The sequence below is a fragment of the Thamnophis elegans genome, chromosome 12 (assembly GCF_009769535.1).
Source record: "Thamnophis elegans isolate rThaEle1 chromosome 12, rThaEle1.pri, whole genome shotgun sequence".
NCBI lineage: Eukaryota > Metazoa > Chordata > Lepidosauria > Squamata > Colubridae > Thamnophis > Thamnophis elegans.
In genome coordinates this window covers 30,807,556-30,834,813 of record NC_045552.1, presented here as the reverse complement: position 1 = coordinate 30,834,813, position 27,258 = coordinate 30,807,556, and the positions used below count along the sequence as shown (strand labels likewise).

The following is a 27,258-nucleotide window of genomic DNA, read 5'->3' as shown; positions in this document are numbered from 1 at the left end:
TCACAAACACTATAGAAAACAATTAGATCACTCCTTATTTTGTAAAAAGCAGTCTGGGTGCTGGCACTATATGGCAGGAGAGGACAGGGGAGAAACAGAAAAATTGGCCACAGCAAATTGCCTGTGCAATTTATGGCTCTCTGCAGCTGCATGGATCTCAGTCAGAATGAATCTGAGACTGATGCCCAATGAATGCTGAGCACAAGGGGAATCTAGCTAGGGCTGTTTATGCAAATGCTGTCTATCTTTTGCAGTGCATCCAGGGTTCCTGGAATAGCTGCAGGGCATCCTGAAAATGAGTTACAATTTACATTTTATTTGCAGGCGGCGCAAATCAACTAGGAATTCTCTCTTTTCCCAAACTTTCTTTTTAATAGTACAAAACACCCTAAGCTAGAGGAGTCAAGAGTCTAGTCTTCTGCCACTTACCAGGTTTCTCTTATATGGCAAAGCCATCGTTCCCTTTTTGGAATTAACGGGGGAAAGGCCAGCAACTCACTTGTCCAGGTAGACTGCAGAGAGTCCGTAGACCTGATCCATCTTTTCCACCAGAAGGTTCAGCTCAGAATGAAGCTGTGGGGTGCTTGACCCAGTGGGAGACTTGTGCAGAAAAATGTGGCATCTCTCAGTCAGTTGATCCAGGTCGACTCTCAAGTGGTGCAAATCTCCCTTCAGGCGCTGCAGAGAGAATCCCAAACCGTTAGCACAAGCAGGATCCCAAAGGCTCCTCAGTGACCAGAAGCAGGACCAAGATGCCTGGGACCATCATGGCCTCATCCAAGCTCCCCCACAGCTAGGTGTCTGGTGAGCAAGTATTTAAGGAAGGATCTTTTTGGAAGAGACCCTGCATATCTGGTCTCAATCCGTACAGAACCGTCTCCTATGCCAACAGATTTTTTTCCAGTCTAGGTTATGCTGGCAATTTGACATTTTCTTTAAACATGTGAATATAATGTTCAATATATGTTAGGGAGATGCTATTTACTAACATTTGGGAAAGAAAGAGGGATAGAAATTAAGCATAATAATAAAAGCAGTCTCACCCAGAGATTTAGAAAGGGCTGCTGAGCATTTCAAGCAAACTCAGAGTTGTACAGAACCCATGAAGGCAAAATTATGCATCAAAGCAACACAAACTCTTTCCGGTGTGTTTGTACTGGAAAGCTGCAACTCAGAGAAAGATTCTGAGTGAATTTGCTTTTTCCAATCAGCAAGATGAAGAAGAAGCAAAACAAGGAACTAAAGGACGTCATGGTTCTGGGTCTCCCTCAGAAGTTGCTGCTGTGATTTGCAGGAAGTTAGGAAACAAAACAGGGATTCATTTTGTAAGGAATAAATACAAGGTTTCCTCCTAAATTCCACACTATTGCAGCACAATCCATGGCCTCTGGACTTCTCGGTCCTCTTGCCTAAAGAGAAGGCAGCCTGAGAAATTGTTAAAGCACACCGCCCCCACCCCACGCCATCCCCAATCTGCAGATGCCAACCTCCTGCTCGGCCATTCGAAAAGTATTTTCCTGCCGAGCATCCCCATCAGTTCTGGTGCTACTTGGTGTCCGGATGGTGCCCACCAGCCGCTGCTCACATTCCTCCAGGTGAAGCCGGATGTTCTTGAGCTCAGAGAGGTAAGTCCGAGAAGCAGTCTCATCTTTATCCTCTGCTCACATATAAAAGAAGTGAACTTTAAATGATAAACTCAAATATTTTATAGATTTATGGCAACATTCCTGTTTTCAAGCCACAGCTTCCAGATTTATATTTACACCCCACCATCTCTGCCTAAAAGAGCCGCAGAAAGCCAAGCTGGGAGCCTCACTGTTGATGGCAGGAAGTAGAGCTGAGTCGGAACCCAGAGCCCCAGGAGGGCACTCTGGATTACAAAGCTAATTGCTTCCAATTGTCAGGGGACCATCACTTTTTTTCCAAGAGAGGCAGAGACAAACCCAAAGCATCAGCCAAGCCCACAAATACGATTGTCTGCTGGGGACACAGGAGCCCACCAAACTGTGCTGCCTGCTCTGAGCTGTCCTGGAGAGTCGCTGGGTGAGAGCAGAATGGACCTGGACAGGTGACTGGGAAGTCTCGCATAATATTTGAACAGTGAGTTCCTCATTTCTTTGAACTTTCTTCCAAATGTATTTTTTCTTGCTTTCTACAACACTCTTTTCCTCAGAACAGACTGGAGACCATGCAAACAATCTCAAATACAATCTCCACAATTAAACTCTCCAATTCCAATGAACTTCAGGTAGCATTCAAAACCATACAAATCCACACAAACAGCTAAAACACAAAACTACCAGACAACCTTAAATGCCACACAGATGTATTACACTCCCAGCTCTGAAGACTGCTCTGAACTAGGCTCACCGTTTTCCATGGACTGCAAAAGCTGCTGAAAATGCTCTTTGCACGAATCAACTTCTTCCTCAAGGTGCAGCCGATCCGCCAGGGAGAAGATCTCTGAGTCTCGGCTGTCCTCCAAGAAGTCTTCAAAGTGCATCTGCAGGTTCTTCATGGTGTGGTGGCATTCTCCTGGGGCCAGAGCCCGCAGCTGTGAGTCACAAGGAACACAAAGGACACCGCTACATGAGGATCATGGCACAAGGGTGGGCAGTCAAGGCTGCCCAGTAGCCCAAGGGACCACTACCTGCCAGGCATCTGGAATTTCCAGTCAAATATCTTCACAGGGGTTTAAGCAGCTCGTGGAAAGAACACTAACTTATAAAGAAGACAGTGGCATTTCATAAATATCTAAGCTAATGCAAAATTTCATTTCAGCTTATTGGGGCAAGGAATTGTCTTCTTTGCTTATCCTATGAAAAACCAATATATTGATAACGTCATATGAATACAGGGAGCCCTTGATTTATGACCGCTCCTCAGAGGTACTTACAACCCAGTTTCAAAGTTTCAGTGCCTGCCCCTCCGTCACATGATTGCATTTGGGGTGCTTGGCAACCAGTCCATATTTTCAGCCATTTGCAGCATCCCATGGTAATGCGATCCTGATTTTCTGCCTTCTTTGATGGAAACTGGCATTTCCCAGCCAAAAATGCCCATTTGCTACAATGGGTTTGTTTAATGACTGCAGTACATGTACATAATTCCCTTAATAATCACGGCAAAAAAAAGATGGTAAAATCAGGAACAATCACATGGTGGCCCACTTAACCACCACGATTTAAGATCTTAATTCCAGGCTCAGTTATGGTCTTAAGTTGAATACAACCTACTTTTAATTAGCTAAATTTTACTATGAGATCTGTGGTTACAAGATAACTTTTGAGTTCCCCGTTTTGCCAATCTTCTGCTGCCGCCAACCCTTTTCTTTTCATTTTGGAACAGATACCACCTAAGGTCCTGTCCAAGGCCCACCACTACATTTCATCCACTATTTTCAACTGCTCATCCTTCCTTTCCTACCGAAGAGAGATCTGTTACCTTCTCCAGGTTCCAACTCTGCACCAAAGCGATATCCTTCCTCAAATAATTCCAGGAGACCAGGCTTTTCATGTTGACATGCAGCTGGTGCCATAAAGACATCACCTTCTGGTAGAGCTGCTCCACTCTATAAGAAGAAGGCAAAGATTTCCCTAAGCTTCTCCTCAAGCGAGCTCCATGACTGAGCAGCAGCAACACCCCACCCCCATGCAATGAAGCCCTGGCTCATGATAACATACTTTGAATCTTTGCAGTTACTGTACTCAAACTCCAGGCACTTTACATTTTTCCTTTGACTGTCCATGTTCCCTCCTGGCTCTTCGTGAACAAGTCTTTGCCATTGTTATGGCACCGTTACTTAATTAGTTTGCTCCTACTTTTATCTGGGACATTTCTCAGATTCCCAGTCTGGCCAACACTGTCATTTCCATTAATCAGTGAAATGAGGTGCTTCCAGAAGTTGTGGGTGCTCCAAAATTGGAAATTTTAAAGAAGAGATTAGACAGCCATTTGTCTGGAATGGTATGGGGTCTCCTGCTTGTGCAAGGGGTTGCACTAGAAGACCTCCAAGGTCCCTTCCAACTCTGTTATTCTGTTCTATTATTCCAACTATCCCACTCTTGCTTAGCTTCCAAAATGAACCATGTTTAGCGAGGTGTGGACACCTGCAGTTGGCTGGCATACATCTGTTTTATAGCACCGTTCTTAGCTCAAATATCCATATCTGTTTAAAAATGTGCATTTCAAGTTAAAATGCAAAAAAATGAAAAAGGTGTTTGTACAAGGATGTATTGCATACAAAATGCATAATTTCTGAAAATCTATGAAAAACAAATGTGATTTTTTGTGGGTATTTCAAATGTTTATTCGTACATTGATAGGGAGTTTATAAATGAGGATCTCTGGGGACCAAGACAGCCTGAAAAGAGTCAGATCTACCCATCCCTCCTCGGAGGCTGCTTCTCACCATAGTCGGGGAAGATAACTTTGTTTTAATGTTCTTCAAACCCAACTTCAAAGTAGTAAAAGCATCTAAAAATTCAAATTAAAACAAAGCAAAGCAAAAAAGAAAATAGTTGAGCAAAATACTGCAAAACCTAAACAAAGAAACAAAACAGAAACGTTCAGACCATGTTTTGGAAGCCAATCCTTCTTTGGTAAAAGGAGAAGAATCAATTCTGATATCCTTGCACGAAACGCTGCACCCAGAGTTCCCTTGAAGCGCTTATTGCCCACCACAGGCTGTGGAGAACTCTGCAAAGCTGCTACAGGGGTCAGTCCAGGGCCCTGAGCCCAGTCATTTTACCTGCTGGCCATTTCGATGGCCTCTCTGTTGGGAGGGGGAACCAAGAAGCAAACAGAGGGCACCGTGGCCTCATTCCCAGCGGGACTGATCACTCTCCATTTGGTTCGCTGAGCGTTGTCTTTCAGCACACACTCATCGTTGCGGCAGATCGTGATCTGTGGAGGTCAACAAGGTGTTTCTGTAGTCCAGCAGACATTTCGTTTTGCCCCATTAAAGACCCTCTGATTTGGGGTGCCAAACCGGCCTCCCTCCTTCTTCAACAGGATACTTGAAACTTTCCACAGTTTCCTAGCGGCTTATCTCTATGATGAAATACCAACAAAGCTTTGACCACATGGGATTGTTTTTCTGCAAGATCGAATCTGGCCCTGTCACCGGGACAGAGGTTTACTCTTCTGAGCTCTCGGACTCCGTGCTGGAGCCCAACCTCAGGAATGTCTCTCATTCAAGAAATGTGCGCTTTGGTTATTTTCCTCTCTCTCAGCCATCCCGAATAATGCCGGCCCCAAATTTACCAAACATTTTGCCCTCAAACACCTTCTGTACTGATCTGCTCCTCAGAACGATATCCTGGACCTGAGTTGGCATATTAGAAGGCTGCACAAAAGCCCAGGTGTGGATTAATGGAGGGAAGCCCAAACAATGGCTCTACTTGCGGTTTAGGAACAAGCCAAAGCTCTGGAAAGCTCTAGGCCGATGCTAGTTCTTACACAAGGTTTTGCTTTGCAAAGGGGTTGCTTAGTGCATTTGGAGAAGCCAAAAAGAGGCTCATCAGAAACAGCTCCTGAAACATCAACCTTTTCTTCCTTTAAGAGCAACAGAAGATGTACAGGTGGTCCTCAACTTACAACTGTTCACTTAGTGACTTTTCTAAGTTTCAATCGCACCGGACGTACGACTGATCCTCATCCTTAATAACTGCTGCAGTCCTCATGGTCACATAATTAAAATTTGGGTATGTGGCAATTACCATCTATTTATGATGGTTGCAACAACCCGGGTCATGTGACAGGATCATGTGACTATTTGTGACCTTCCCAGCTGTCTTCTGACGAGCAAAGTCAATGGGGAAAACTGGGTTTGCTTAATAACCATGTGATCCACTTAAGAACAGTGGCCAAAAAAGATTGTAAAATTGGGCGTGATTCACTGAACTACTGCCTCTTTGAGCAACAGAAGTTCCGGTCCCAATTGTGGCCATAAGTCAAGGACTACCTCTATGCAGAGCCTGATCATTATTTTGAGCCACGATTAAAAACACAGCCAAAGGTTCTGACTAAGTGCAAGGAGGAACCCTGGGATTCAAACCATTTGAACTGGCTGAGATTTTGAAAGTCTGAAAACAGGGAATCCCAACCCCCACCTGTCTTATTCAGGAAATTCACAAGCCCTCCCAAGTTTTCCTTCAGCTGTTCTGGCTGACCTCAATTTGGCGGTAATCGCAAGCCGCCTTCACGGAGATGGTGTTCTTCAAAGGGCACTCGGGGTTTCGGGGCTTCAGTTGGACAATGCTTTTGGACCTCCCCACCAAGCTGCCCACAGAGCTCTTGGACTGGATGAGCTGCTCCTTTTCGTCCTGCTCAAAACAAAAGCCAGATGACTGTTACGAGAAAGGTGGGAGAGAGAGGCAGTCACAGCAAGGGACTCCCCCACACCAAAAAGACACCTACATAAGCCCTGTGGCCTCCCCATCAGGGGTGAGCATTTTGCCAGGGGCAGGAGTGAGAGGGGGCGTGTCCTCCCTTGAGCAGAGGTTGGCAGGAAGCCCCCAGCCAGCCCCTTTCATTCTCTTCCGGCAAGAGGCTCCGCTGGCTGTTCATCCTCCAAGGCACCTCCACCCACCCACCTGGGAGCACAGCCCAGAAGCCAAAGACGAATTTACCCAAAGAACAGTGAACAGAGCAACAAGATCCAGACCCACTGTCTTTTTTGAAGAGAAAAATGCTGGAGTTTTGCAAAATAAAAAATGGAAGGGGTGGAAGAACTGTGCAGAAAGGTTGTTCAGAAAGATTGATGTATGGACTGAAAGCAGTTTAAAACCTGGCTGAGACAATGCTGGTAGGTAGGAAGATAGTTGAAAGAGATGATAGATAGATAGATAGATAGATAGATAGATAGATAGATAGATAGATAGATAGATAGATAGATAGATAGATAGATAGAGCTTAAAAATGAGCTACCTGTGCCTTTCCCAGGGGAGCATGGTTGGAAGAAATACAACTGTAACTCATTCATTATGATCATTAGACATCTACTTTGGCCCCAGGCAGGTGCCTTCCTTGTAGCCCTCAAACAGCAACAAGTTTCGTTGGGTTGTTTTGCAGCATCTCCTCCACTTCCCTACACAGTTTCTCTTCCTGAGGTCCTTCAACTTTCCCCTCCAAATGGCTGGAATCTGCTTCACCCGACTGCCCCAAAGCGCCCTCCCTTCTTCCTCTCTCTTCCAGAATGCTGGTCAGCCCAAGAGCATTGGTGCAGATGGCTGGCTGCAAGCACAAAGCTCCCACTCCGGAGGAGTCTTCCAGCGACCCTCCTTCTCCTGGTTATGCTTAGAAAGTCTTCTCCATCCCACCCATCTTTCCTGCTGGCCTCCACCCTTGTCTGTCCTGCAGTCTCCCTCAGCCAGATTGGAAGCCTTCTTTTCTTAGCCAAACATTTTAATACAAGTCTCACCACACCCTCCCTCCCATTTCTTGTTAGAAGAAGCCCAATCTTGTCAGGAACTTCCTTTCCTGCCCCTCTCCTATTTTCTATGGAACACAGGTAGGAATCACTGGTATTGTAGTCCAAGCAATCCAGAAGACAACTGCTAGAGGACGCCATGGTGCCGCTTCTGATTCAGAGCTGGTAGGCCCAGAGCTGCTCAGAGATCAGACCTCAGGGGACAATGTGCATCTGCCAGGCAGCCAGTCAGGAGAAGCCAGCTTAGGGACAGGGTCCACACTGTGCAGCATCAGCCCATTAGCAGCACCTCAGGAAGAACCCAAAGGGCTGCTCCCCATCAAGGGAGACAAGCTTTGGCCGGACGGATCAATGAAATTGATCTCTGACTCAGAATTTCATGACAGCTTGTGCTCCCCAACAGCAGCACTGACTTCAGTGCCCTGAAAATAAATAACATGCTGGGGACCACTTCACAGATACATGTGAGGGGGATGCCAATCAAACACAAGAGGACTTCAGTAAAGCAGGTCTGGAAATGACCAATGAGAAAACAAAGAGTTTTGGCATGCATACACATTCCTTATTTGCTTTGAAAGCACAGAGCTATTAGCAGTGCTAGGATCCACTCTAATCAAATTAATTGATTCCCAGAGCATCAAAGAAGGGAACTGTTGGAGAAGACCACCACCATAATTGATACAAGGAGCACAGCAAAGGTTGGGAAAATTGTAGACGTTTGGAAGGTCTCTGGGTCTACAGGATACCATGTGACTTGTCCAAAAAGCACCCACCATGGAATCCTGGAGCAGGTCCTCCAGGCGGGTCAGGCTGGTATTGCGGTCACAAGAATACTTCCTTTTGATGTTGTCCTGGAGGCTCTTCAAGAACATCTCAGATTCCCGGGCATCACCAAAGAACTGGAAGGGTATAAAGAAGTCTTTCATTTGCCCAACCCCACAAAACATGTGTACATCCATGGCAAAGACAGGCCAGAGTAGGGAATCCTGGCATTGTGAATTGACTGGGGATTCCCAGCCCTCCCTGATCTGCCCTACCTGGAAGTAGGCAGTGTTCTCCCTCAAATGCTGATCCACACACAAGCATAGCTGCTTGATCCAGTGCCACTGCGTCTGAACTGCAGCACTGTAGGCCTGGAAGAGACAACCATAGCTCTGCTGAAGGACAAAAAAGCCCAGCAGAAGCTGGGAAAAACCAAAGAAACCATTGCTTCAAGCAAAGACTTCCCACAACTATATGCCCAGTTCCAGAAAGGAAACTTTTCCAGAACACAAGACAATTGCTTTATAGTTCTCTTTAAATTGTTAATATGTTGCATGATGCACAGGGCCTCCAATATATGGCTTTATCACATAGGCACTAACTCATCTGTGGATCAAACATGTATTCATATGGGAATGAAAGATGGAAAAGGCTCCCCAAAGAGGACGCTCACACTCCCCAGCCATCCTAAGTCCTGGCCTTGCCTAACCCCCTCCCAGAACACTCCCAAGCAGGAGCCAATAAGAGCCCCTCCCAGCCATGTCCTACCTCCACTGTTTGCTTGGCGGGGTGATTCTCCAATGAGAGCAGCTCAGAAGAATCTTGCAAAGCACGGAACACGTCCTGCTTCTCCTCCAGCTCCTCTGTCAGCTCCTGGGTGGGGACACATCAAGGGCTTAGGAGGTGATTCTATTGCCGAAGCAGATGGAGGGTGCCTCTTGGCCAAAGACAAGTCGGGCATGTGAAGGGATATAGAAAGATGGCAAGCCACCATTGAGGAATTGAGCAGGAGGGTCTGGGTTGTAATGCTGAGGATCATACTTGTCTTTCTGGGCTGTGCTGAGGCTGTGTTCCAAAAAGGGGGAAGCTCTAAGATTAAAGGATGAGGCAGGCAAGGACAATTTTCAACATCTACATCTGTGATAGCACACGTGCCAGAGGTGGCATGCAGAGCCCTCTCTGCTGGCACACGCCCTGTTGCCCCAGGTCAGATCTCCATGGTATTTCTTTCGTGAGCTTCTGTTTCCTTGCAAATAACGAAACAGAAGCTCATGAAAGAAAAAGATCTCTCTGCGCTCTCGGTGTTGGGATGTCCCACTTCCCAGCTGGTCTCCAAGTCTCTGCTGCGCATGCGCACATGTCCACATGCATGCCTGCGTTTGCTCGGGTGCACCTTTCAGTTTGGGTAAGTGTGCGTGCACAGTTTGGGCACTCAGTGTCTAAAAGGTTTGCCATCACTGATCTACATCAACATTCAATAATAGAATAATTTTTTCATGTCCTTTTTGAAGGAAAGGACAATTTTTTGAAGAAAACTCAAACAATATTTTGAACATTTAAAAAAAAAATTGGTGGACATTCTTTTAAATATTGCATAGTATTTAAAAAAGAAATACTATGCAGGCTGAAAACTACCAGAATCATTCATAGATGGGATGGCAAGAATACTAAAATAAAACACAAATTAGCATTGGGTTAATGATTTTCAGTGATATCATCATGGATTATCATCAGCAAGTGAGCAGTTTAGCTGATTATGACAATGTTGATGGCCTAGAACATCTTCAATTCAACCAAGTCTTCCATGAGATTCGAGCAAGGGAGGTAGCCAAAGAGGGTCCGGACTATGCTACAAGTTGGTAGCAATCTGTGCCAGCAATGCATGCCACAAGTGTGCCCCAAAGGCCTTGGGTCAAGTGGAGCAAAGGGAAGGATGCCTTCCATGCCTGGTGCTGTTGAACATCCTCCTAAGTGACCTGGAGGCTAAGATTACTGGAAATCAAGGGAATTGTCCTAGTGGTAAGAGTTATCCAACTTTGGAACAGCCATCTCAAGAGATTCTAGATTCTTTGGAGGTTTCTAAGAGAAGCAGCATAATTCTGCCTTGGAAATGCTGTGGCAATAGGTTTCTGCAGCTAGATTGGATTATCAGAGTTAAGGATTGACTAAAATGGTGAAAACAACATGACTAGACAAATAATTTAGTAATGTATTTGACCCAAAAGTCTGAAACAGCATGTTAGGAAGCATCATCTGGAGGTCAAAACAAAATAAAGAATTTTCAGAAGACCACACTGAAATATAATTTCTTCTAAGTACTAACTTCACTGAGAAATGTCAGGAAGGGTCTGGTAGCAACTTCCGTGGAGAGATCAGCTGGAAGATAGCAGGCTCTGCTGAATCCTGTGAAAATCCAGCTGGCAACCGCTGCCAGGAGACCCTTCGGGGTCACAGCTGTCTTGTAGGGAAGGTGAAGGAAGGAGAGGCATTTCGCTGACCATGAGGAATCCGCAAATTCCTCGTTAGGTCCAAAGCAAGCTTTCCCCGAACCGCAGCAGGCACAGCTGCCGTTGCTGGCAGCCACGAAGCCAGGACAATCGGGAACCAAGATTGTGCAGGAGCGGTGTAGGGATGTAACATTGAAATTGGGTGAGCTATTTATCAACTTTTACTTTGATAACTTGCAACAATAAAAATAATATGAAAAGAAAACTCCTAAGCTTAAAAGCTGCGAATTGACAGAAAAAAAGAAAAGAAAAACCACAGAAATGAAAAGGTGATAAAAAGCCCAAGAGAAGCTATAAAAATACAGACAGGGTGGGAAAAAGCCCAAATAATTTGAAAGCGACTTTAGCGAAAAACTTTTTGTTTGTTTGAATTTCTAAACCCCTTGGATTTACCCTATAATCATGTTTTTGACAGATTGCTTACATTGGATGGGGCATAAGAGAGCATCTACTGGAGAAAGAGATGTACTACAACGCTATAGCTGCAGTATATTCAATGAAAGCTAATCTAATACACACAAAGTCTAATACACAGAACAGAAGTAATAACATCTGGTGAATGGCCTGACCTTGACTCCATGGTAAGAAGACGACTGGGAAAATTTGAGAATATTCAATAGTGGGGTTTTTTTTTCTTTTCTTTTGAAGAGTTACAAAAGGAACTAATTTGCAAATAACTAAATCTTACTAAAATTGATTATTGGATTACGGATTGGAAACAGTGGAAGAACTTGGTGGAGTAACCTGGACTAATTTGGACTAGGACTATTAATGTTAATTAATAGAATATTCTAAGAGGCAAAAGAAGAAAAGGTCAGAAGAAAAAAGAGAAGAATGAATTAAGACTTCATAATTGGACAATTGGGAGATATATAAATTGGGGAACTATAAGGCTGTAAATTATTATGAAATAAAATGTGAGGTTTTGGAGATATAACTATGGGATTGATTAAATAGAAACTTTTTAAATATTGAGATATTGGAATAACAGAAATATACTTTTTATAAGCTGTATCAAATGACTATAAAATGCATCTAGAGATGTATGAAGAAATATTGTGCATGTTAAGTCTGCATGAATCCTTAAGAAATGACAAAGAGACAAAGGAATTGTTTAAAGATACAGAAATGATTGTAGAAGTTATTCAACAGCTGGGGGGAAGAGGAACACGATATTCAAGAATAGATGAGAAATCAGAAAAAGCAGGGGAAGGGGAGAATAAAAATGAGAAACAGGAAGCTAGGAACAAAGAGGAGAAGAGACTAATAGGCTAACATTACAATTTATAATGGTACAGAGAGAAGAGAGAAAAACCCCTTTAAAAAACAAAAACAAAAGGAAGTTTTGTGGATGGGTTTTCAAAAAATGCAGCAGAGAGGCAAAAGGTACTAGAAGGGAAAGTTTAGTAGACACAAAAAAACTAAAGAGATACAACATTACAAGAGAGAGAGAGATAAAAGACAGACCAAAAAATTAATAAACAATGGAATTTTAGAAAGACAAATATATGATTGATAATGAAAAAATATATTAATAAAATGGGAAAATACCATAACCCCAATAGGTTTAGGTTAGTAGACGGTAATTTAGGACTAGACAATTTAACTGAAGTGTTAATATTAACAGGGTGTTAAAAGATATTGTGAATTTAAAATACTAAGGATTAGAAATGGTGGGGACCTTGAGATATACTCCTGTGATGGACTGAATATTATTAATGATTGGTGTTATTAGTAATCCTATACATTTGAAATATTGATGTTATGGTGGACTAATGAATGATTTAAAATATTGAATGACAACATTTACTAAGGGATAATAAACACAAGGTGCAAAGAATGTTATTTATGCTTCAATGAATCAAAGGGAAAATGTAAAAGGAATATGAAATGAGACTAGTATTGTTTGAAGTTGGAAGTTTAGAATTTCACATATTATTTCTACTGTTATTGTTAACATTGTATAAAAAAGATCTGACCCAATCAATGCACTGTCCATAAAATATGTATGTTTATATTGGAAAAAATAAAAAAAAACTTTTTAAAAAAAATGAAGAGTCCGGTAGCATCTTTAAAACTAAGAAATGTTACGGTCAGCCACATGCTACTCATCAAAGCCTTTGACTGATAATAAAACTAGAGTATTAGACTCTTTCCAATGTTTGGCTGTCAACGACCAACACACTCTCTCCTTACAATATCTACACTGAAAAATAGGAAATTGTGATTACAAAATCTCCCTCATGGGCCTCCTCTCTTGACTCTCAGAAAGAAGTCACCCTTTGGTCCTTTGGTCGCTATAAGATCTTTCTACTCACTGAGAAGTAACTCTTCTTTGTCGTCAGATTAGGGTTGTTGTCACTCCAGTCGTAGGCAAGCTCTTCCTCCTCCTTTTCATTTAGCCAAATTAGCTCAGTTGTTGCTTGTGATACAAACTCATACAAACTTTGGAGATGACGTAGTCGAAAACTGGATGTCTCCTGCATAAAGATGACACATTTTGTCACATTTCACAATATTCAGCGCAGAAAATACATAAGATCCAACTAAGTGTTCAATTTGCATACTATCCTCTTTAAACCAAGTACAAAAAGACACCAACTTCTTCACTGTAAAATTTTTGAAAATGATGTGATGTGAAAAATATGCACGCAAAGAACAAAAGGATGTTCAGAAATGCCATATTTGGGGAAAAGTAAATACAAATGAATGCAAAAAGGCATCTGGTTTTTGTGTGGAATTTCTCTGCCCAACCTGATGGTAAAATACATTGAAATGAGAACCTGAGCAAAGCAGCAAGTGAGCTCCTGAGTCCATTATCTCTAGAGATGATGAGAGGAGGGCAGCTATGAAGCCCCAGCAAGGAATCTGTTCTTGTGGCAAGACAAATGGCACACACAGAAATGGCCTTTGAAGGAAGAAGACAATGGCATTTCTGTGGCATTCTTGGCCGTTTTCCTGCAGGTGGTTCATTACCTGAGTAGATAACATTTTAGTGCTATAAGAAGCACAAGAAGGAGTGCTAGCACTTGAAGATGTTTATCAATAAAGGAGAATATTTGCTCGGGGTAGAGAGGAGGGATTCTTGGTGTTCTCTGAGCTTGCTTGTTTTCTTGCAGATGTTGCATTACCCAACTAGGTAACATCATCAGTGCTAGTAAGGAGTGGGGTTTACTCTCCCTTTATATTCTAGTGGCTTGCCCTGTCAGTATTGGTAGAGGGGATCTTGGTGGTTCTCTGATTGGGCTGTTTCCTCTTAACTTGTTTGGAAGTTCCTTGATTGGGATACTGCTTACTTCTTGATTGCTGGTCTGATGTTAATCCTGGAGTAAATCTATGCTCATCTGGGTGTTGATTGCTGATAGGGAGGTGTTTGGGTCTTTTTGTTCTCTTTTTGGCTTGTTGATTGTTTCTTTTGCACAGAATGTAGATATGGTTTATATCTTTGTGTCTATTGATGGCCAATTTGGCAGAGCACAAGGCTTCCAGAAATTCTCTAGCCGTTTTGGACTTGCTTGGTCTATTGTTTATTTATTTATAATATGTTTATATATTTATTTGATTTTTATCTCATCTTTATTACTTTATAATTAGTCAAAGCAGCAAATATACCTAATACTCATTCCACGAACGCTTATTCCCACAACAACTTTGTGAGGTGTGTTGGACTGAGAGAGAGTTATTGGTCCAAAGTCACCCAATCAGCTTTCATACCTAAAGTGGGACTAGAACGTATCGTCTCCTGGCGATTGACTCAAAGTCAGACAGCTGGCTTTCACATTACCTAATTGTTTCAAGTTGAATGTTGCCTATTTGTGTAATGAAATGTCTGAAGGAAAACAACCAAGCTTGGAGAGCATCAAGGACCCCATAGCTCTACCTTTTTTTGTATATGTTTTATTTACACTTTTTCTTTAACAACCGACTTTTTTTGTGAACAGTGTAATGACTATGTTGATATATTTTTCATACAATGCTCACAGTAATAATACAATTGCATATGCATAATTTTTATCTACCAACTTCTAACCTTAATATACTCAATATAATTATAATATATTATTTTATGTATCAGTCGATATTATGCTATTTTCCCAATCTATCGTTCAGTGTTCCACCACATTTTCAATATCTCAACTTTCTATAAATACCAATAAAACCAGTTGCTAATAAGATTTAATCAGTCCCAAGATTATATCTCTAAATCCCCTGAATTTATAGTCCTTGAAAACTATATTTTCCAATTTTTTTTTACATCTTGTTGATCATAATAAAAGTCAGGGTCAAGTAGCTTTCCAGATGTTGTTTAATTCTCTCACCACTTTCTTTTGAATTTTACACATTGCAGTAATCTTCTTCATCCAGTAGATGGCTCCCTGCTCCCAATTCCAGGGTTCCACAGTGCAAAAATCAGAAACAGTTGATTGTCATCCAATCAGGAGAGGTAGAAAATTAAAACAAATTACCATTTGTTACTATTGTATTTTATATGTTTTAACCTTTATGTGGGGACTGCTTGGGTGAGTGAATGAGTATGTCTGATTCGGAGGACCTGCCGGGGAAAGTGGGGGCCATTGGGGTGGTTGGGGGGACTACGCCCACGGGAGAGGGTCGGAGCATTGCGGTCATAACAGGGAGAGGCAGATACGGCGGGGACTTTAGGGCTGGCCATTACCGGGGAAGGAGGGCTCGCTGTGTCATAGAGATCCCTCCTTCCGGCCCTAGGAGTCCCACTCCAAGGTCAGATGGCGCGAGTAATCAGGACCCTGGTCTCAGGCTGCTGTCGCTAAATGCCAGGTCTGTCGTTCATAAGGCCCCCCTCATCCGGGACTTGATAACTGATGAGGGCGCAGACCTGGCATGTATTACTGAAACATGGCTGGGCATGGAGGGAGGAGTCCCCCTCGTTGAGATGTGCCCAGCCGGATTTCAGGTGCTACATCAGCCGAGAGCCCAGGGAAGGGGTGGCGGTGTGGCTATTGTAGTCCGGGAGTCTTTAGTACCTCGTAGGATCCCTGCTCCGGAGCTTGTCGGGTGTGAGTCCCTGCTGGTGAAGCTGGACCTCAAGGGTCAAGTGGGTCTGCTGCTCACGTACCTGCCTCCCAACTGCGTTGCAGCAGCACTCCCCTCGCTCCTCGAGTCAGTAGCCGAGCTAGCAGTTGAGTTCCCTAGACTTATAGTTCTGGGGGACTTCAACTTGCCTTCGCTCGGTGAACACTCTGATGGAGCGCAGGAGTTCATGGCTTCCATGACAGCCATGGGCTTGACTCAAGTAATCCGAGGCCCAACTCACTCAGCGGGTCACACGCTCGACCTCGTATTCCTCTCGGAGCAGTGGAGTTACGATCTTGGTCTGAGGGGTAATGAGATCATACCCCTGTCATGGTCAGACCACTACCTACTGAGGCTAGACTTCCGGACGCCAAACCCCCACCGTAGGGAGGAGGGACCGACTAGCTGGTTCCGCCCCAAGCGACTGATGGATCCTATTAGGTTCCAGATGGAGCTTGGGGTTATTCCTGATACCCTCGCCCACAGTTCGGCGGAGACCCTCGTCGCTGCCTGGCACTCGGCAGCTTCGGAGTCTCTAGACCGGATTGCGCCGCTACGGCCCCTCCGGGTCAGCGGCCCCCGGAGGCCTCCTTGGTTCACTGAGGAGCTCCGGGAGGTAAAGCGCCGGAGGAGACGCCTAGAGCACTCGTGGAGGTCCGATAGGTCCGAGTCGAAACGGGCACTTTTAACAGCATGCACCAAGGAGTATATTCGGACTTTAAGAACAGCAAAAAGAACATATATTGCCTCCTTGGTAGCGTCCGCCGAGTCCCGCCCAGCTGCCCTGTTTAGGATAACCCGCTCCCTCCTAAATAGGAGGGAGACGGGGGACTCCCTACAGGGTAAGGCTGAGGAGTATGTCCAGTTCTTGGCGGACAAAGTTGCCCGGTTTCGAGCGGACCTGGACTCCACCCCAGTAGATCCAGCCGAGACACAAGGAGAAGACTTGGCAAACCATCTCTGGGTTGAGTTTCAGGAAGTTGCCTCTGGGGATGTGGACAAGGCTATGCGAGCTGTGAGTGCCTCCACCTGCATACTGGACCCGTGTCCCTCCTGGCTGGTTGCCAACAGCAGTGAGGTGACACGAGGCTGGATCCAGGCGGTTGTTACCGCCTCTCTTCGGGAGGGGTACTTCCCCACCGCGCTTAAGACAGCGGTGGTAAGACCCCTCCTGAAGAAACCGTCCTTGGATCCAGCTGTTCTTAATAACTATCGTCCAGTCTCCAACCTCCCCTTTGTAGGGAAGGTTGTTGAGAAGGTGGTGGCTCTCCAGCTTCAGCGTACCTTGGAGGAAGCTAACTATCTTGACCCCTTCCAGTCTGGCTTCAGACCCGGTTACAGCACAGAAACCGCTTTGGTCGCATTGACCGATGATCTCTGGAGAGCTAGGGATGGAGGCCATGCTTCCATCCTAGTTCTCCTGGACCTCTCAGCGGCTTTCGATACCATCGACCATGGTATCCTTCTGCGACGACTGCGGGAGATAGGGGTGGGCGGCACTGTTTTGCAGTGGTTCTCCTCCTATCTCTCAGACAGGTCGCAGTCGGTGTTGGTGGGGGGGCAGAGATCGTCCCTGAGGCCCCTAACTTATGGGGTGCCGCAGGGGTCGGTCCTATCCCCCCTACTATTTAACATTTACATGAAACCGCTGGGCGAGATCATCCGAAGGCACGGGATAAAATATCACCAATATGCGGACGATACACAGTTGTATCTGTCCGCCCCGTGCCAACTCAATGAAGCGGTAGACATGATGAACCGGGGTCTCGAGGCCGTTAAAGACTGGATGAGAGCAAACAAGCTGATACTCAACCCAGACAAGACCAAGTGGCTGTTGTGTTTTCCTCCCAAAAATTTGACCAACATACCATCACTCAGGCTGGGGGGACAAAACTTACACCCCTCAGAAAGGGCCCGCAACTTGGGAGTCCTTCTGGACCCACAGCTGACTTTTGACCACCATCTCTCAGCTGTGACCAGGGGGGCATTTGCCCAGGTTCGCCTGGTGCGCCAGTTGCGGCCCTACCTGAATCGGGAGGCCCTCACAACAGTCACTCGAGCCCTTGTGATCTCCAGGCTGGAATACTGTAATGTGCTCTACATGGGGCTGCCCTTGAAGAGCATCCGGAGACTTCAGCTAGTCCAGAATGCGGCCGCGCGAGTGATCATGGGCGCACCACGGTTCGCCCACATAACACCAATCCTCCGCGAGCTGCACTGGCTACCTGTCGATCTCCGGGTGCACTTCAAGGTCCTACTCACCACCTATAAAGCGCTCCATGGTAGTGGATCTGGCTATTTGAGAGACCGCCTTCTGCCAATTACCTCCCTTCGTCCCATCAGATCGCATAGAGTTGGCCTCCTCCGTATTCCATCCGCCAGTCAGTGCCGACTGGCGACTACCCGGAGGAGAGCCTTCTCTGTTGCGGCTCCGACACTATGGAACAATCTCCCCGTGGAGATTCATACCCTCACCACCGTCCAGGCCTTCCGCACAGCCCTCAAGAACTGGCTAGCCCGTCAGGCCTGGGGATAAGTCTATTTTCGCCCCTCCCGAATGTTGAGTGAATGTTGAGTTTTATTGTTTAATTTACTTTTGTTCACATTTCTTTTTGTACTGTCCTACACTCCCTTTCCTTTGTGATTGTAAGCCGCCCTGAGTCCCCTCAGGGAAAAGGGCGGCCTATAAATGTCCAATAAATCCAAATCTAAATCCAAATCCAAAAAACTTCTGGAAATTTTAGAGTAAAAAAACAAAACAATTTCTCCCAATAGACACTTTTCACAATGTTGTTTCCAGGCTTTCTGTGTTTTAAATCATCCTTTTCTTTTACTTCTGAATCTTTAATCTTCTTCTTTATTTTTAATCTTTAATCTTTCTCCATAAATCCAATCGCCATTTTTTTAACATTTAGAGATCATTTTTGGGACTTTTAACTTAGATTAACTCTCTAAGGTAACAGTTGGAAATTTTCTCACCCAGTTTCACTGCTCTATTCACACACTGCTCCAGCATAAGAGCTTAATGTCCCAGTTGTCAAAGCTTGTGACTGACCAAAAATGGACGTCGTCCCTGCTGCTGTTCAGGAGAACTTTCTTTGGATCAATGAGGAAATTGTGGTTTCCTTGAAGAAGCCCCTTTCCTTTCTTCACCTCCTCTCCAGGGAGGATTAACCTCATAGGGTCTCCCAGCAAGCAGTTGCTGACTGCATTTTATGGAGCCCGGCGGAGCTCCGCTATTTCCCAGCCATGCAACATCATCCAGAATCCCCATAGCTCAACCTTGAGCTACAGAGATTCTCCTCTATTGGCACTGGCACTTCTGTTAGGGCTTCAAAAAGTTTAGGAATTTGCAAAACATCTTCAGACATCCTTTTGGCCCTGGAAAGAAATCTGCCAAAGATACTCACCATCAGTTTGCAGTACTGCGTCTCCAGTTTCCCCAGGGTTTCAGTGTAGCTAGCACGGAAATTTGAAGACATTTTACCCTAAATGGAAAAGAGGACAAAAAGGGCTGATTAAAAATAATACTACAATAATTGGAAATGCTCATGCTAGACATGATGGCTTCTTTGAAATTCTTCCTTCCCTCTTCTTTTCAAATTACACACTATGGACTCAACACAATTTAATAGACAGTGCAGTTCAAATCCAATTAGGGCAGAAGTAGGCAACCGTCAGCCCATGTGCAGCCCCTAGACCAATTTTTGCAGAACTCAAAATTTCCTTCAGGATCAGCCATCAAAACCAGTCATTTTCAGCAATATGGGTTGCTTTTTATTTTTGCCTTCTTAAATACTCAAGTTGTACTTGAGCATTGAGGTGGGCATTAAGCACCCACCTTTCAGAGTTCGTAAAGAAATAAGCAAACTCACAAATTGCTTTTAATCAGCCCAGTGTTGTGGTGCTATTCAATCTGGAAGTCACTCTGCGATGATTCTGTGACCCCCATGAGGTTCAGAAAAAGGAAAATAATAATCCTTCCCTGCTGTAGAGACCAATTTGCACTATGAAAAAGCCAACAATTTTCTTTTCTTGATTCTTTCTTTCAGGAAAAGTCCCAGCTGCTTTGGGTCTTCTCTGTCCCTGAGAGAAGGACCCAGAGTAAAGGCCAGCCAGGTAGCAGACTTGCCTGTTAATGCATGGTCTCTTTCTCCAGCTCAAAGGTGGCAGAATCGACTAGAAAGCCTTCCTACTCCTTCTCATTCTTCCTTTCCACATGCAAAGAGTTGCTGAGTTCCCACTACATGTGGAACCAGAAACCAACACACCTCATTTGAGTCTAGATTATTGGACAAACCCAGTCAGTAACTCAGCAGGTTACTTTGGAGGGGGAAAGGTCCAGCTGGTTCTGGAGTAGGGCCATTCCCTCTTCATTTCATTTCATTTTGCTTTATTTGTATGCCGCCCTTTTCCCTGAAAGGGACTCAGGACGGCTCACAACTCAAGGGTGGGGAAAAACAGACAAGTTACAAAACATAAAAAACCATACACAATTAAAAAGCACAACAATTATACCATTCGAAGTGGGGCTGCAAGTCTTTAGCCCCAGGCCTGTCGGAACAGCCAGGTTTTAAGGGCTATGCGGAAGGCCTGGAGGGTGGTGAGGGTACGAATCTCCACGGGGAGTTCGTTCCAGAGGGTCGGAGCAGCCACAGAGAAGGCCCTCCTCCGGGTAGTCGCCAGTCGACACTGGCCGGTAGATGGAATTCGGAGGAGGCCTAGTCTGTGGGATCTTATTGGTCTAGTGGAGGTAATTGGCAATAGGCGGTCTCTCAAGTACCCAGATCCAATACCATGAAGGGCTTTGTAGGTGACAACTAGCACCTTGAAGCGTACCCGGAGATCAACAGGCAGCCAGTGCAGCTCGCGGAGGATAGGTGTTACGTGGGTGAATCGAGGCGCACCCACGATCGCTCGCGTGGCCGCATTCTGGACAAGCTGAAGTCGCCGAATACTCTTCAAGGGCAGCCCCATGTAGAGCACATTGCAGTACTCCAGCCTAGAGGTCACAAGGGCACGAGTGACTGTTGTGAGAGCCTCCCGGTTCAGGTAGGGACGCAACTGGTGCACCAGGCGAACCTGGTCACAGCTGACAAATGGTGTTCAAAAGTCAACTGTGGATCCAGGAGGACTCCCAAGTTGCGGACCCTATCTGAGGGGCGTACTATTTGACCCTCCAGCCTGAGAGATGGAACACTTGGCCAATTAGTAGGAGGGAAGCACAGCAGCCACTCGGTCTTATCTGGATTGAGTACAAGCTTGTTAACCCCCATCCAGTCCCTAACAGCCTCGAGGCCCTGGCTCATCACGTCCATCGCTTCATTGAGTTGGCACGGGGCGGACAGATACAGCTGTGTATCGTCCGCATACTGGTGGTATTTTATCCCGTGCCGTCGAATGATCTCACCCAGCGGTTTCATGTAGATATTAAAGAGGAGGGGGGACAGGACCGAACCCTGCGGCACCCCATACATTAGGGGCCTAGGGGTCGATCTCTGCCCTCCGACTAACACCGACTGCGACCTGTCCGAGAGGTAAGAGGAGAACCACCGTAAGACAGTGCCTCCCACCCCCACCTCCCGCAGTCGTCGCAGAAGGATACCATGGTCGATGGTATCGAAAGCCGCAGAGAGGTCAAGGAATACTAGGATGGAGGCATGGCCTCCATCCCTGGCTCTCCAGAGATCATCGATCAATGCGACCAAAGCGGTTTCCGTGCTGTAGCCAGGCCTGAAGCCCGACTGGAAGGGATCTAGATAACTGGTTTCCTCCAAGGACCGCTGGAGCTGAAAGGCCACCACCTTCTCAACAACCTTCCCCACAAAGGGGAGGTTGGAGACTGGACGATAGTTGTTTAGGACGGCTGGATCCAAAGATGATTTCTTCAGGAGGGGTCTCACCACCGCCGCCTTTAATGCGGGGGGAAAGACCCCCTCCCGAAGGGAGGCGGCAACAACTGCCTGGATCCAGCCCCGTGTCACCTCCCTGCTGTTAACAACCAGCCAGGAGGGGCACGGGTCCAGTACACATGTGGAGGCACTTACAGCTCTCATGGCCTTGTCCACGTCCTCAGGGGTAACAGCTTGAAAATCAATCCAGTGATGTCCTACCAGATTATCCCTTGGTGCCTCGGCTGGTTCTGCGGGATTGGAGTCCAGGTCCGCGCGAAACCGAGCAACTTTATCCGCAAGGAATTGGACGTAGTCCTCAGCTCTGCCCTGCAAAGGATCGCTCGTATCCCTCCTATTTAGGAGGGAACGGGTTATCCTGAACAAGGCGGCTGGGCGCGACTCAGCGGAAGCAATCAGAGAGGCAATGTGTGTTCTTTTTGACGTCCTAATTGCCCGGATGTAGACTCTGATGCTAGATGTTAAAAGTACTCGGTCCGACTCGGACTTACTGGATCTCCATCGGTGCTCTAGGCGTCTCTTTCGGCGCTTCATCTCCCGGAGTTCCTCAGTAAACCAAGGGGCCCTCCTGGATCCACTGCCTCGGATCGGCCGTAAAGGCGCAATCCGGTTAAGAGCCTCTGTCACTGCTGAATTCCAAGCAGCAACCAGAGTCTCCGCCGGGCTGCGAGCAAGAGTATCAGGAATAACCCCAAGCTCCGTCTGAAAACCCGACGGATCCATAAGTCGCCTGGGGCGGAACCACCTGGTCGGTTCCTCCTCCCTACAATGGGGGTTTGGTCTCCGAAAGTCAAGCCTCAGTAGGTAGTGGTCCGACCATGACAGGGGTAAGATCTCACTACCCCTCAGACCAAGGTCACAACTCCACTGCTCCGAGAGAAATACGAGGTCGAGCATGTGACCCGCTGAGTGAGTTGGGCCCCGGATTACTTGGGTCAAGCCCATGGCTGTCATGGAAGCCATGAACTCCTGCGCTCCATCAGAGTGTTCACCGAGCGAAGGCAAATTGAAATCCCCCAGAACCATAAGCCTGGGGAACTCAACTGCCAGCTCGGCTACTGACTCGAGGAGCGAGGGGAGGGCTGCTGCAACGCTGTTGGAAACGCTCTTCCAGGTACAGACAACGAGTCTTGTGGAAAAACAGACTTTGGGTGATGCTAGCGGAACCTGCCTCACCTGCCGAATCAAAGAGCTGAGTTATCAATGCCAAAGAAGCAGAGACTGCTTCCTAAGAGCCTGGCCCTCAGAGGCCTTCAATGCCTCCACCGTTTCAAAATATATAATGTGACAGAAGGGGGAAATGGCTAAATTTAGGATTAGACAGTAATCACATTAGGTACATTTTGTTTCAAATACATTTAAACACAAATGAATGACTTTAGTTCCCCACTGCCCCCAATCTTTGGGGAGGGTAGCTTTTGGCCACACAGAGATCAAAGGCTAAGCAAAAAAACCTCATATATTCCTGTAAACAGACCTGCATTATTTATATAAGTACCATATTTTTCAGACTATAAAACGCACCAGACTATAAGACGCACCTAGGTTTAGAGAAGGAAAACAAGACCACAAATAGTTTTTGGCCTCCATGGGTCCTGTTTTTGTCCTCCCTGGCATCCAGAAGCATTCTGCAGGCCAAAAACTTGCCCATTTTTGGCCTCTCAAACTTACCTTGCATCCTGTTTTCAGTCTCCCCAATGATGGGGAGGGCAAAAACAAGACCCATGGAGGCCTCTGGAGGCCAAAAACAGGCCCATTTTTAGCCTGCAGAGTGCTTCTGGATGCCAGGGAGGCAAAAGCGAGACCTGTGGGAAGTTTGGGAGGCCAAAAACAGGCCCATATTTACTCTATAAGACACACAGACATTTCCACCCACTTTTTTTGGGGGGTGGGGGGGTGGAGAGTTCATCATAATCTGAAAAATAAGGTAAATTCAGAATAAAGCATAGAATAGAACTCAGAAGCAGAAAGTTATGCAGCAAGCAATAGAAAGTCAAATGCTTAAGAGAGAGAACTCAGAGATCAGATCAGAAATTAGTTTGATGATGGACTAATTTCAAAGATGCCATCAAAAAGAACATTAAACAGACATGGAAAAAGGCCAGGTACTTTGGACATTTGCCTGATAACAGAGGGACACAAAAGTGATATAATGGTGGCCCTATCACTAGGCTCGCCTACTCAGAGGACCTGCTGTAAGATGGAGAGGCGGACTACAAAAACCTTTTGGGTTCGCTTTGGAGCCTCCTAATGAAAGGCTTAGTGATAAATATATACAGTGGGGCAAAAAAGTATTTAGTCAGCCATCAATTGTGCAATTTTTCCCACTTAAAAATATGAGAGAGCCTGTAATTGATTGACATCATAGGTAGACCTCAACTATGAGAGACAAAATGAGAAAACAAATCCAGACAATCACATTGTCTGATTTGGAAAGAATTTATTTGCAAATTATGGTGGAAAATAAGTATTTGGTCACCTACAAACAAGCAAGATTTCTGGCTCTCAGACCTGTAATTTCTTCTTTAAGAGGCTCCTCTGTCCTCCACTCATTACCTGTATTAATGGCACCTGTTTGAACTTGTTAGCAGTATAAAAGACACCTGTCCACAACCTCAAACAGTCACACTCCAAACTCCACTATGGTGAAGACCAAAGAGCTGTCGAAGGACACCAGAAACAAAATTGTAGTCCTGCACCAGGCTGGGAAGACTGAATCTGCAATAGGCAAGCAGCTTGGTGTGAAGAAATCAACTGTGGGAGCAATAAGTAGAAACTGGAAGACATACAAGACCACTGATAATCTCCCTCAATCTGGGGTTCCACGCAAGATCTCACCCGGTGGGGTCAAAATGATCACAAGAACAGTGAGCAAAAATCCCAGAACCACACGGGGGGACCTAGTGAATGACCTGCAGAGAGCTGAGACCAATGTAACAAAGGCTACCATCAGTAACACGCTACGCCGCCAGGGACTCAGATCCTACAGTGCCAGATGTGTCCCCTTGCTTAAGCCAGTACATGTCCGGGCCCATCTGAAGTTTGCTAGAGAGCATTTGGATGATCCAGAAGAGAATTAGGAGAATGTCATATGGTCAGATGAAACAAAAGTAGAACTGTTTGGTAGAAACACAACTCGTCGTGTTTGGAGGAGAGAGAATGCTGAATTCCATCCAAAGAACACCACACCTACTGTGAAGCACGGGGGTGGCAACATCATGCTTTGGGGCTGTTTCTCTGCAAAGGGACCAGGACGACTGATCCGGGTACAAGAAAGAATGAATGGGGCCATGTATCGTGAGATTTTGAGTGCAAACCTCCTTCCATCATCAAGGGCATTGAAGATGAAACGTGGCTGGATCTTTCAGCAGGACAATGATCCCAAACACAGCGCCCGGGCAACGAAGGAGTGGCTTCGTAAGAAACATTTCAAGGTCCTGGAGTGGCCTAGCCAGTCTCCAGATCTCAACCCCATAGAAAACCTTTGGAGGGAGTTGAAAGTCCGTGTTGCCCAGCGACAGCCCCAGCAACAGTGTGTGACAACCTTGTGAAGACTTACAGACAACATTTGACCTCTGTCATTGCCAATAAAGGATATATAACAAAGTATTGAGATGAACTTTTGAAATTGACCAAATACTTATTTTCCACCATAATTTGCAAAAAAAAAACTTCTTTCCAAATCAGACAATGTGATTGTCTGGATTTGTTTTCACATTTTGTCTCTCATAGTTGAGGTTTACCTATGATGTCAATTACAGGCCTCTCTCATCTTTGTAAGTGGGAGAACTTGCACAATTGGTGGCTGACTAAATACTTTTTTGCCCCACTGTGTGTGTATGTGTGTGTGTGTATGTATGTATATGTATATGTGTGTGTGTGTGTGTGTGTGTATATATGTGTGTGTGTGTGTGTGTGTGTTGTATTTGTGCTGATAAATAAATAAAGGGAGACTACTATAGATCTATTTCAAGCTATTTAGATCTATATTAGTCTCCCTTTATTTATTTATCAGCACAAATACAACACAAATGTAACAAAGGCAACAGTAAAAATATTGGGTTTCTGTCGTGATGGACTCTTGTGACGAGCCGATTGACAGATAATGTTGTATTTGTGCTGATAATATACAATATTATATATATATATGTGTGTGTGTGTGTGTGTGTGTGTGTGTGTGTGTGAAAAGTTTTTTATTGTTTTAATTAAACAAAGAACACAAAAAAGAATCATTCTTCATTACATCTTGTAGAAAGCGTGACGATTGGTTACAAAAACATTTAGTGCGTTTCTTCCACAATCATTACATATACCATTCATATTGTACATTTTAAATGTTTTACTATCAATGTATCAGAATTCTCATTTAACTACAATTATTTAAACGTGCTTTTATCTGAAATCATTTGAATTTAAAGACACAATCACCTACTGGCATTCACTGCCATTTACCAATACAACACATGTATATATCATTAAACATTATCCATTAACATTTCCTTGTTATTATTGTAGTTAACTAAAAATTATTTACTATTTATATCACCTCTCCTCTCATCAGCCCCAAAGAAAATTATACCTTTATAGCAAGATCTAAACAAGAATTTATTAATAAAATGTATAGGTCTTTTCGCCAAGTCCCAATTTACAATTTATAACCAAGTTACTTTACTAGTTAAGGTTATCATTTCATTATTGTTGTCGTAGTTAATTATATGTTAACAAATAGACATTTAATAACAATCTAAAACAATCTACAAAATACTGAAATTCCTACTTATTAATCACCAAAGATTAACTATTTATCATCAACTTTCATTATCAACCTGTATCTTTCCAGTGGCAAAACAATTTTATCTCTCTTGCCAGTTGTTGTGTCAATTCTCTTTTCAGCTCCTTTATAAAGTTTTTATAAACTTCTCTCCGCACTTTATTGCTTAAAAGATCTCTCAAATAGTCTCATTGCCCTTGAATTGTTATTAAAATTAGCTTGTCTTTGGTTGTCTGGCTTATTTCTGAAAAGGTTTCTCTTCTTAACTCCATCATTATCACCCTTTTTTTTCCTCCTGTATCTTGAAATCTGGGATAAAGCTCCAAACTGTCAAATTCCCTTCTTTCCACTTTCACCCATATTTGCTCCATTAAAAAGTTCATCTATTATCTTGTCTTTATCTTCTATATCGTGGGTCGTCAACCTGGTCCCTATCGCCCACAAGTGGGCGTTTCAGGATTCCAGGTGGGTGGTAGGGACTTCGGAGGTTAAAACCTCCTTTTCAGCAAGTGCAGTTGAAAAATAGGAGAAGCAAACACGTGGGAAGGGGAAGGGGAGGAGGGGATAGCAGAGACAGCCAGAATCCGAAAAGAGCAGTTGCAAAATAGGAGAAGCAAACACATGTGAAGGGGAAAGGGGGGAGGGGACAGCCAGAAGCCGAACAGAGCAGTTGCAAAATAGGAGAAGCAAATACGTGGGAAGGGGAGGAGGGGATAGCAGAGACAGGCAGAAGCCCAACAGAGCAGTTGCAAAATAGGAGAAAGAAAAGTTATAGGTAGGAGAGACTTGTTGGCTAATAATAATAAGTGAGCTAACTGGCTC

The 27,258-nt window shown here is 44.9% G+C and overlaps 1 protein-coding gene across 1 annotated transcript in view; it reads right to left on the bottom strand.

The window, feature by feature from the left end:
- Positions 1-27,258, bottom strand: part of MACF1 (microtubule actin crosslinking factor 1) — a 350,069-nt gene that overhangs the window by 180,206 nt on the left and 142,605 nt on the right. The window contains 11 exon segments of the mRNA XM_032227099.1: positions 500-678; positions 1,488-1,657; positions 2,371-2,554; positions 3,445-3,571; positions 4,751-4,905; positions 6,174-6,326; positions 8,206-8,331; positions 8,470-8,565; positions 8,963-9,067; positions 13,020-13,181; positions 19,164-19,241. Of these exon segments, the coding sequence (XP_032082990.1) occupies positions 500-678; positions 1,488-1,657; positions 2,371-2,554; positions 3,445-3,571; positions 4,751-4,905; positions 6,174-6,326; positions 8,206-8,331; positions 8,470-8,565; positions 8,963-9,067; positions 13,020-13,181; positions 19,164-19,241 (1,535 nt within the window).